Source organism: Amblyomma mixtum, chromosome 1 (assembly GCF_055824585.1).
Source record: "Amblyomma mixtum isolate Tamu chromosome 1, ASM5582458v1, whole genome shotgun sequence".
In the NCBI taxonomy this organism is placed as follows: domain Eukaryota; kingdom Metazoa; phylum Arthropoda; class Arachnida; order Ixodida; family Ixodidae; genus Amblyomma; species Amblyomma mixtum.
The window spans coordinates 5,819,396-5,831,582 of NC_143012.1; the positions used below are offsets into that span (position 1 = coordinate 5,819,396).

General features: G+C 47.4%; 1 protein-coding gene across 1 annotated transcript in view; it reads left to right on the top strand.

The window, feature by feature from the left end:
- The window catches only part of LOC149365332 (carbonic anhydrase 1-like), a 47,764-nt gene that overhangs the window by 15,212 nt on the left and 20,365 nt on the right, over positions 1 to 12,187 (top strand). Inside the window, exons 4-6 of the mRNA XM_089568335.1 lie at positions 5,925 to 6,061; positions 6,638 to 6,780; positions 7,129 to 7,311. Of these exons, the coding sequence (XP_089424461.1) occupies positions 5,925 to 6,061; positions 6,638 to 6,780; positions 7,129 to 7,311 (463 nt within the window). The remainder of the gene's footprint in view (positions 1 to 5,924; positions 6,062 to 6,637; positions 6,781 to 7,128; positions 7,312 to 12,187) is intronic.

A 12,187-nucleotide genomic window follows, 5' to 3' on the forward strand; every position in this document is an offset into this window, starting at 1 on the left:
AGCCAGGATTCCCACACGGTATAAGGCTACACTTCAACAGACATTGGGGTGTACATAAGAGCTGCTTTCATAGTAACAGAATTGTTTCCTCGTAGTCACGTAATCCATTATCCAGTCCCCTGAAATGTGTCAAGGTGTGAGGGGACGTGTATGTATCCGCGGGGAACAACGTCAGGCGACTGGTGCGCGAGGCAAGTCTGCAATAAACTTTTCCCGATAACACTCGTCCCGTTAATTTCTGACCGCGGTAGTACGTGTTCTTTTATATAAAAAAATAGTGGCGGTTTAGCATTGTTAACAACGAAATATTGTGCGAAAGCTGTTTTTGCAGGCGCATACCAACGCCGCGTACCTAGAAGCGTGATTGAAAGTGTCTTTCCTTTTCTTTCATGACTTGCGCACAGAGGAATGATCATGAAGACGACGATAAGCAATGCACAGCGCAAGAGTCAGCCGCAGTTTAAGACGTGGCATGATCGGCTGCGGTGATAGCATAGTGCTCCTGCGCTGTCGCGACAATATTTTATTTCTCCGGGTTGACTAAGGTCACCCTCATTCAAAGTCTCGTTTATTTCTTGCCTTTTCCCGCATCACGTGAATAATTTCAGAGGCTTCACCACACACCGGCATTTTCCAGCTTATGAGGCCAACAGTGCTTTCGCACTAAGAAGTAATGCGTGATTGGGAAGACACTATAGCGCCCCTGCATTAATTGCGGCTACTTCACGCTCGGAGAAGAGGAAAAAGGCAGACCGGAGCCCGGAGGCTCGAACGGCGCGAGGAGCGAAGCACGAGCCAAGAACAGGCAAGGTTCCGGATGAACGGCTCTTGTGGGCCCAGGTGACCAGATTCGGGAAGCCGTCTTCGCCCGGTTTAGCGCAACCGGGGGCCTGCTGTCTCCCTCCTGCTGCCTCGGAGAGTTGCTGCCCGCCCGGGGACCCTGCCGGTGCTGCAGACTCTTCGTGCCTGCCGTCCCGTGTTTAGGGCCTGCTGCCGTGAGACAAGGTATCTCCCCTGCCATGCCCGGCTGACCGTCGACGCCCTGACGTGAACCGGCTTTAGCAGCAACGTATAGACTCCGCTGCGGGAGTTCCGCACCCGGTTTCCTGCCGCTGCAAGGTCAGACCTGCAGCGGTACTTGGCCCCGTCACCTCTCTAGCAAAGGACAGCTACGTCCCCCGCCGGGACTGCTCATTGGTCATCGGCCGCACTATATTAATCTTAATAGTAAGTGGTTCATTTTCATTAAAGCTGTGTTTCTTTTCCCCTCACAGTGATATAACGTGGTGTACAGCTTTCACAGTTGTACTGTCTCAGCAGAACTCTGGAAAATACGCACTCAGACGGGTTCGTGGCTAAAACGCCAGCAGTTGTTTTGCCGGTGACTTCTGATCCCTGGATGGTGTGGACCTGTGTCGTAATAAAAAGTTTGGCAAGTCGACTTAGTAAAGTTGTTTTTTTATTTTTTTAAGCTCTCTTTCACGGTGTGCACCGCGCGTTGGGCCACGGCGTTATATTGTGAATAGTATGGGGCGGCTTTTACGTGACGCACACCATTTTCTCGGAGGAGCCGCGATGTCACGGCGCTCGTAAACTGCGGGCCGTTATCGGATACGATAATCCGAGGGAGGCCAAAACGCGCGAAGATGCCCCGAAGTGCATCTGCTGTAATTTCCGCCGTCGAATTTCTTGTTGGCACCTCCTCGATCCATAGTTCGTCTGAGCGCCAACCAGGACAAGTGTCATGTACCCTTCGATGGGACCCGTGAAATCCATGTGTAGTCGCCACCAGGTTCGGTCTGATTTCGGCCAATGTGCTAGAACCTGTGTCGCGGGCATGGACATGCACGGTACACACTGCGGGCAATCTTTTGAGAGTTTCTCGATATCCTAATTTACACAAGGACCAAAAGACAGAGCGGGCAAGGCTCTTCATTCCAGTTATGCCGGGATGCGTGTCATGCAGCTCTTTCAAAACAGCTTCCAGCGCTCCTTCCGACAAGTCTAGGCGATGGCCCCAGTAACTCCGTTACGAACAGCTAATTCATGCCGGCGCATGAGAAACGGCTGGAAGTGTTGGCCAACCTCGCAAGACCCACGCCCTCACTTGTTGGAGCATATCATCATTGCTGGTGTGCTCTGCCATTTCCTGTGGGGAAAGCGCCAAATCGTCCAATGCCTGCGCATGCAGAACATAGTCTGCCAGCTCGCTGTTATCGCCCGGCTCCTGCTTAGGCAGAGGCAAACAGCTTAATGCGTTCGCATTTGCATTTAGCTCCCTTTTCCGATATTCGAAGTAGTACTGATAAACTGCTAACAACAGCGCCCAACGCTGAATTCTTGCTGCCGCCATATGCGGGACTGGTTTTTCGGGACCTGTCAGGGGCAAATGTTCAGTGAAGAGTGTAAATCTGTTGCCGGACAGATAATCCCGAAACTTGTTAACTACAAACGCTAACGCCAGTGCTTCCTTCTCTAGCTGTGAATAATTGCACTCTGCTTTCGTGAGCGTTGTTGGGCGAAATGCAATGGGATGAGCTATGTCGTTGATGCGATGGGACAAAACTGCGCCCAGTCCTACTGCTGATGCGTCGCACTCAAGTCTTAGGGGCTTCAGCGGATCGTAATGAACGAGGAAGTTCGCGCTGCACAAAGCGCGCTTAGTTTCCCGAAGCGCAGCTTCCTGAGCATGCCCCCCAATTCCACGAGAAACCTTTACACATCAAGTGGTGCAGTGGAGCCATTGTAGAGGATGAGTGAGGGAGAAATTTAGAGTAATACTTAAGAAGTCCTAAGAGCGACTTCAGCCGGCTTACCGTGTAGGCGTCGGCGCCTCCAGCACTGCTTCCAAGTTGTCTTGGAGCGGGTGAAGGCCTCTGGCATCGATTCGGTGCTCCAAGAATGACACTTCTTTCTCGCGGAACCGGCACTTATCCTGGTTTAGCTTCAGTCCGTTGTCTCGTAGCCGCTGAAACACATTCTGTAGAAGAGGAATGTCGTACTCTATTTACGCGACTATGATGTCGTCCAGGTATACCCTTACACCTGTTAGGCCCTGAAGGACAGCTTCCATGGGACGTTGGAACAGAGCGTGGGCCGAAGCAATGCCGAAGGCTAAGCGGTTGTAGCAATAAAGATCTTGGGTATTCAGCACCGCTAACTTTCTGGCTTCCTCGTCCAGGAGAAGCTGGTGGACAAGGCTGCAAAAATGTCATCAATTTTTGGGAGATGATACTGCTCAAGTTGTGTCGCTTGATTCACCGTGAGCTTGAAATCCCCGCATAGCCGAACTTCTCCGCTTTTCTTCGCCACAGGCACTATTGGTGTTGCCCATTCTGCTACGTTGATAGGAGATAGCACTCCGTCTTCAACCAGACGATTTATCTCGGCGGATACCTGTGCCCGCATGGCGTACGGCACTGTCCGAGCCTTGCAAAATCGAGGTTAAGATATAGCTTCACGGGTGGTCCTTTGCAGCACCCCAGCTCCCGAGGGAGCGGGGATAGGAAGACGTTTCTTGGTTGTTGTTGTTGTTGCTGCGACTGAGAAGGATGAAAAGGAAAGTGCACAGGCCTGCCGACTGGTTCGAGCAGAGCCACCACCGCTGCCACGTGCCGATAGAGGAGAGTTAAAAGATAAGAGGAAAGAGTGAAAGAAGAGACGCGCGTCTCAGCAACCGCGTCCGCTGAAGCGAAGGCGTTGATAACCAGCCAGCGCTTTTAAACGGTAGCCGAAGGAGAGAGAGAGAGAGAGAGAGAGAGAGAGAGAGGTGCAGGCGCTGTCATGCGCACGTGCCGAGCCGACGAAGCCGACGCACGATGATCTTGCGTGATAACGATGCAGTAGAACTGATTTTTTTTTTTTTTTTTTTGATCAGCGAAGTGTGAATTAGATTCTTGAGGGAACCTGCACACAAGCTGAAATCTTGGGCATGTTGGTGTGTTATTACAGCGCCGTTTCGGTGTACTCGTCTCGTCCTAGTGTTTTGAGCTTTAAGGATAAAGAACTTGCTAAAACTGACACTGTGCCCGGTCAGTTTTCCGGCAGCTGCCAACGTTGCAACAGGGCAGAAAGCTGAGCTAGTTGGTACACGTTCACTGTGAAAAATCCAGGCGCTAACAAAAAACGACACAGAGGGGACACTGCGCTGTGTCCCCTCTTTGTCGTTTTTTGTTAGCGCCTGGATTTTTCACAATGAGCTGCCAACGTCATTCCGTGCTGGAATTCGTTCTTTTGGAAGGCTCTGCTTAACTTTTTTTTTTTTTTTTACTTTGAAGAGCATTGCAAGAAGGCCGACATTTCTTCAGCTTAACTCGTCCATTTAATTGTAGTTCTTTAATGTCCCGATGACTCTGCTGCATCGTCATCATTCTCATTAACTAAGTAAACCGCATAGACGGCCTCTGCTAGTGATATCGAATTTTTCCTGTCCTTTTGCTATGTTATCCATGTTGTTTCAACAGATGGATAACATCGTTACATGCAACTGTCAGCACTCCTGAACTTTCCGCTTCTAGTGCCCACTGTGACATATATGCTGCCGCTATACTTTATGGGGTTTCTGGCAGCTGAAAAAAGTAATCGACCTCAAGGTGGTGTAACAGCAATTGCAGAGAATTATGGCCGCTAAAGCGGTGGGTGAACCTAGTTTCAGGAATTATCTCCCTTAATCAGGAATGTTTGTTATTATTATCCACCCCGACGGCAACAGCTTACTGGTCTAATTTATGTAATTCTATTCCTAAAGTGCATTCGAATCCAACCTGTGAATTTCGTTCTGGACCAAGCTGAACTCGCCCTTGCTCTCCTCGACCAATCCTGAAATTTGTTTATACTCATTTTAAATCTAAGCGAGTACACCGGCGCTGTTTCAAGCTCGAGTTATCCGGATCCCTGCGGAGGCATCGCGTAAGGGGATTCGACAGCTTTAGACAGGATATGCATAGGACCGATAATTTTTCTTACTTGCATGAAGGTAGCCAGGAGCAACGCTTTATATCAGGGTGGTAGTAGTAGTCAGCTAGCTGCTATTTCCGGTCGCGTCTTCTTCGAATCTGCTGTGCAAATTTTCTGCTCTCCCGAATTAAACTCCTCTCTGTCTTCTCCATCTCTATTTGACGTTTTTCACTTTTTGCAACTCCCAGAAAATCTTGGTTATCATTTGAAGAGCTCTTGTGCTTGGGGTTTGAGGGGAGTTGCAGGTGCTAATGGTAAGTTCTGTAGCTTCCATGTATTGCGCCCTCTTCTGCACGTGGCTTCCATGTATTGCGCCATGTATGTGCCGTCAAATTTTTCCGATATATTTTTCGGTATATTTTCGATGCTCAAGAAACCCATCCAACCACCAAATGATAAACAGCTTCCCCTAGCATCACTGTAAATAATTTCTTTTGTAATTCATCGGTTTACCTATCATTTTATTTGACTGCTAAATATTTCAAGATTCTCGAACTTCTTGCTCCTGCGAGCAATACGTCTCCTCACTATGGGATCGATGCTAGCACTTATACAACCTGAAAACCTTCTACACTCGCTTATCCGTGAATGGCACATATCCACCTAGCGGATATTTCGGCAGCTGCATATTAGGTGTGCAAGTTTTACTTTGACTCTAAAAGGGTGGTGCCTCACTATTTCTTCTGATTTACATTTCGAAACGTAACACTGCATTCTAGAAAGTTCAGTTCCTCCTGTATACGCGCTGAAATTATCTATCTTTACCGTGCTTTCTCGATTCTACTGCAGAGCCCTCTAAAACGTGTTGATACGCGCTGACCCCCCTTATCTGTGCTATCCTAAGGCGCAGTTTTCGGCAGTTATATTTTGTACCATTTTAATTCAGTATATGCCATTTATCATTATCGAATGTCCTTTTTCCTAACGCTACAATGCTCATACATGATCATACTTTTCTACTCTTACAGATCGAGAGCGCTCAACTGCGTTCCGTCGCATCGAGTGTGGCACCTGGATCACTCGATGCCAAAGTTACGTCACTGTTCAATACCTACACCTCGCGAGCGTTAATGCATGCAGAGAGTTCGACCCCCGTCGCGACCATGTCAGTTGTTTTCTCGACAGGGAGCGCAGTAAGTAAACGCCCTGTGCACTGAAAACGCCCTCTGTGACCGAGACGTACTAACTCATTTCTCTCCTGCGCGCGCTGCGTTGCTGCTGCTTTGCGCCCGGCTCCCGCACGATTGGCACCTGACAGGCTTAACTTCAGAGGGCGCTTCCTCTCAAGTTAAAAAGCGCTATAGCTAAACGGTTAAGGTCACGAATCGCAGTGTCCGCTTTCAAGTTTGAACGTACTATGTGGGCCACGAGTTTTCGACGTGGAAGCTCATAGGCTTGAAATGGGCTTTTCGCGTTTGTTAACTTGAGAGCGGCGGCTGTGAAGCCACAAAGCTAAGCTCTGTTATTACGTAAAATTTGACGGTCCGATTGGACATAATCGTCCCAAGCTTGCAAGCCGCTTCTCTTAAGTTAAGCGAGCGATACAATGGTGGAACTCTTTAGTACATAGGTGCGCTAGGTATATTACCAGTCGCGGTGTGCCGTTCTTTCTTATTTTTAAAAATGTTGTTGGAGCTGTACTGGATTCGATGATAAGTTCTTTCGTAGCATGCTCATAAAGCGGGACCGCTGTCACCGACTTTGACGCAGAACAAGGGAAACCAGAACCTGGGAACGACGACGAGAAAATAGACGAACTGGATCCGGTGCCTACACCGAAAACGACGGCAACGCGGCCACCTAATTGCGAGTGGTCGTACGAAGGTAATAACCGCCGAACGTGTGGGTGTGCTTTGACGTTTTCTTTAAAAAACGTGTGAGGAGTCGTACACTGAGGCCGGTTTAGGTGAGAGCATAGAACACGCACCGGAGCAAAAACCCAGCGTTGTCCAGAAAAACCTTGATTGGCTGGCAAGCAGTGACGTCATCACCCTCATAGGCGTCCCTCAGAGACCTCGAGCGCGCGTGTAGTTTCAGAACGCTGAACGCCGCTTAGCGCAGTGAGGAAGGAAAGCGGCATTGCGCGGCAATAAGGAGCAGTGACATCGTAACCTGAGAAATAATGCATTGAACTGCGCCTTGTGACGTGTTTGCCTGACGCGCTCTACGCAGGCGACGGACCCGCAAAGTGGGGAGACCTGAAATGCTTCGCGACGGAGAACAAGTGCGGCGACGGGAAGAAGCAGTCTCCAATCAAGATCGGGCCCGAGGGTAGCGTCAACCAAACCTTCAGATTCAAGCTAGAAAACTTCTTGATTCCTTTCACGAAGTTCAGCGTGAGCAAGAACCATTTCTGTGAGTGCATTACGAGGGCATCCTCGTGCAGTTCGGAGCACGGTCTGAGCAGCGCAAAGGGCCGCGCTATACTATGTACAAGAGCGCTTGTGGACTGAGCAAGCCGTGTTATGGTCTAGGAGGCCTTCTCAACCGCATTCTTAAAAATGAGAAGATGCGATAGCGTTTAGGTTGTCGCCTACAAGGACTGTATAATGTTCTTGAGATTTTCCCGCCAAAATTCTGGTTGGAACATTTCCATTGGCCTTGTATGGAGTGCATGAGTCACAGCCTTCTGAATGTTCCACTACCTCTCATCTGATAAGATTATACTAATTCGACCCGTTAATTCACCTTAATTCACCCTCTAAACCACTTAAATCCATTTTCTGGGGCGGGCACAGTTCTAAAATTTTTTGGGTCCTTTGGAAATTCAGGGCGTTAGCTCTACTGTTCGCGTTTCGAGCGTCTGTGTTACGCTGTTTCCACGGATAGAATCCAAGATGGCGACCCCCATTGCAACAACATTGTATTATAGAGCGTTAAGCTCTACTTCTCGCGTTTCGGGTCTCAGCGTTAAGGCCCGACTCCATCGACGCTTCTGCGTCCAGCGCGCCGTGGGCCGTGCCACGCCCCGACGCGCAAAAAAAAAAAGCTGTACACACACTCCAAGCGCGCGACGCGCTCCGCTCCTGAAGACACAGATGCAGAACGCCCAGTGATTGGTCGATGCTGGCGCGCCGGAATTAGCACGAGCACTGTCACAAGTAGCGCGCGCCGAACGTCTGGCACGTTGGATCCGAGCGTCGTGGACGCGCTCGGCGGCGGCCGGCGCGTCGCGCATGCGCAGACTTCCTCTGGCCGGCGCGTGGGCGCCCAAGCGCGCAGGACGCGCGCCGAAAAGGGCCCTTGGAGTTGGGCCTTTATGCGTTAATTATAGCACAAATCGTAACCCAGTGGTTGCCACTGTAACCGAGGTGGTTACAGAATGGAATAAAATACTCGTAATAACAGGCAACGGCGTGATGTCCGAGCACCACAACACGAAACTAAACTATGTCGATCCGGTATGCCGGGTGTTTCAGCGAACACTTTAAAAAATAGTATAGTAGCATAGTATTACCAGTGTTGGCGAACAGCAGAAAAACGATGAATCGTATTATGTAGTAAGCTGGTTAACTAATTTTTAATAATTGACTTTTTAACTCTTAGAGTTAGGCGCCTAGTTGCAATTATATATTTGTAGCCGGTCTTTGGTGATAGCCATATCTGTTTTTAGCATTTCGAAAACGACTGACTTGGCCTCTGTGGCTCAACAAAATTTGGCTTTTTTCGACTAGTTACGTCTACTGGAGGGGCTGCTTTGCTTGCTTGCTTTCAATAGCGCATGCATTTTTCGCACGATGCAGCCAAACTTGGTCGAGCCACAGCGCCAAAGATAATCGTGTCTTCGAAATTCTTCAAACTGATATGGCTATTACTAAGTAATGAAATTATTAAAATTAGCTAAGCATTAAATTATTGAAGCTAATTAAAACTAATTAATAAAATTAGCTAACCAGCTTACTACCTAATACGATTCACCTTTTTTCTGGTGTCTGCCAACACTGGCAGTACTATGCCGCAAAAGCCATATTTTTACCCGGAAAAGGCTATTTTTGAAAATTTTTCAAAAGTGTTCGCTGAAACACCCGGTATATGTATCCCTGCCTGGCAGGCGTTAAAGTCGGGCCACTTAGTTCCGACATTCGCAGAAAATTTGTGGGCCAACCTTTTGCCAAAGAATGTTCCGGATGGTGTCATACAATTCAGCGTTTCGTACAGCACAAACTTAGTTAAGTTAGAGCCTAGCTTGCGGGATGAATTTGAACCGGCGGCCTATGTTAGTTGTTTTAACGCTAGATAATTATTTGCTCCCTCAGCGTCTGCTCATTTTTTTGGGTGTGGGTAGCTTTAAATGTTGAGAGTCATCAGATTTTCCACGGGTTGGCCGCCTGGCTAAAGTTGCCACCGTGGGAACGTTATGATGACACGATGACGTCACAAGGTCACGTGACCCCTCCCGACCAATAGTCTTTTTCTCACTTGCCACAGTGGGCACGTTGCTCATAATCCGGAAGGCATTTTGCCGGTTGCCACCTTCCACGGTGGGCAGGTTGGTATCTTTATCGATTTCTTGAAAGCCCTCGACCGAATAAATCACACTACTATGTTAGAAAAACTGTTTTGTTATGGAATTTGAGGTATAACAGCTGATTTGTTAAGGAGCTATTTATCAGGAAGGTATCAGTCCGTTTGTGTTGACCGAGAATTATCAACTGCCCGCGATATTAAATGGGGCGCTCCCCAAGGAAGTACCCTGGGGCCGCTCTTGTTCATTATATACCAGGTGGCCCAGCTAAATGTAACCAAGCTTTTAAAAAACACGGGGTGTCCTAGCCGTCTGAAACCAAATGAGGGTTGTTTAGAGTCGCGTGACCTAGTCTGCAGTATTTTTCGTTCTTCAAGGTTGACTAATTAGTTAAGCTTAATTAACTAACCTTTTAATTATTGACTTGAGGCACAAAGTGTCAATGGAAAAGTTGTAGATCGCTTTGAGAAACAGCTCACTGAGACATTTGCAGCAAAGTAATATTTACGTAAGGTAGTTTTTTTACCGGCCTTTAACCATAGCCCGCCCAATAAGAAAAAGCTTCCACATGACAACTGTGCCGCTTCAACGCCCCAAGACGCGCCCTAAAGAATAAAATCCGTTTTTTCTGAAGTCCACTGTTCGATGAGTCTTTGGGTGCACATTGGGGCAGAGAAGTGAGCGAGCAGCTGTTCACGTGGCAACTTTCTTTTAAGGCCAATAAATGAAGCTACGTAAATCATAACTTGACGGAAACAGCACTACTAGCGGTTTTTCGAGGCGATCTAAAATTTTTCATTGGCACTTTTTTCCTGAAGTCAATAATTAAAAAGCTGGCTAATTAAACTTAACTAATTAATCAGCTTTGAAGAGCGAAAAAAATACTCAAGACTAGGCCACGCGACTATGAACAACCCTAAGTTGGTTTCACTGGACTAGGACACTTCGCCTTTTTTTAAATTTTGGCTACATTTAGCTGGGACACCCGGTATATAAATGATCTCGTAAACATTGAAAACTCCGATAATTATATTATTTATGCAGATGACACAAGTATCTTTTTAACAGGAACAGATGCTAATGACCTAATAAAGCGTGGAAATCTTATTCTGAGCAAACTTAGTGAATGGTCTCTCGGTAATTCATTACTAATAAATTGTTCTAAAACAAAAGCTGTCTTATTCCTTCCGAAATCTGTCCCACGTACCTTTGATGAGATGATACACTTAAATGACTCTGTTATTGAAACCTCTCTGATACTAAATCCCTGGGAGTAATATTTAATGGTTTGGCTTATGGAGTTTAACGTCCCAAAGCGACTAAGGCTATGAGAGACGCCGTAGTGGAGGGCTCCGGGAGTTTCGACCACCTGGGGTTCTTTAACGTGCACTGACATTGCACAGTACACGGGCCTCTAGAATTTCTCCCCCAAAGAAATACAACCGCCGCGGCCGGGATCGAACCCGCGTCTCTCGAGTCAGCAGCCGAGCACCATAACCACTGAGCCACCGCGGCGGCAGTAATATTTAATGAATTTATGCTTTGGGACCATCACACTGACTACCTGCGCACTAAACTCTCGAAGGCTTTAGGTATGCTAAGTGTATGTTTTTTTCTCCCGATCCACCAAAACCGTCTAATATATGTAGCCCTATTTGAATGACATTTGCGCTACTGCCATTTATACTGGGGAAATGGCACCATGAAGGCAATGTATAACCTAATAATAATTAAAAAAAAAGCTCTACGAGTGATTTCAAAGCAACTATATGATGCCCACACATTTCCATTATTCACTAAACTCAAAATCGTGAAGTTACAGAACCTGTGTGACTTTAAGCTACTGTCAACACTTAAATCTGAAATACGTAAAGGCGCACATGCTCTCACAACATTGGGAAATTTGGAAAGTAACACATCTTTACGCTTAATGAGGCACACACAACTGTGGCATGTTCGAAGATCTCGCACAAATTATGGATTTCAGATGGTTCAGTCTAGCATTCCGCAGATTTTAAATAAATACCACCTCGCTATAGAAAAATTGCGAGCACTTTCTAACCTTGACTCCAATTCCTTATGTGATAGAGTTGTTTGCATTTGAGGTCTATTGTTTGCAGACTAGCTTCGCAGTCGTGACATTTGTTGCGTGAATCTGTGCTACTCACCTTTGTCAAAGCGTCCGCTGTCAGTTATTGTGAGGTGGGGCTAGTCAAGCTACTAATGTGTAGCTCTTTTTCCACCTTCCCTACCACATCTCATGCATCATTTTTGCTTTGTGGTAAAATAAACTTCAAACTCCAAACAGTCCGGTGGGCTGGTTTTGGGAGGTCACAAGGGCACGTGACATCTCTCGACCAATCAGAAAATTTCGGGACAGAGAGGCCGGAATTTTTTGTGAAACGACAAGCTAATTGCTATCGCAACAATAAAAATTCCGGGGGCACTTTGTTCACCTAAAGTGCGGTGAGGCGAAAGCCTTAAGAGCGGTGTTGCTGCTTGTGTCACTGATATGTGGTTAAGATGTTAAGCTCCGCCTGTAAGAGCGGAACGCGACAGCGTTTTGCAACGCTGACAGAGATTCCATACAACGCCATCGCCCGTTCGGCTGTACGCCTTGCTCGTCGGTAAATTGGTTTTTGAGGAAAGGAAATGTATCTCTGACACCTAAATAAACCTCGCCGTAACGGGAAGGGAGGAAGATGGGAGTGAAGACACCGTATTCCACTAGGCGCGCCTTTGTTCATTCCAAACCATCGAGATGGC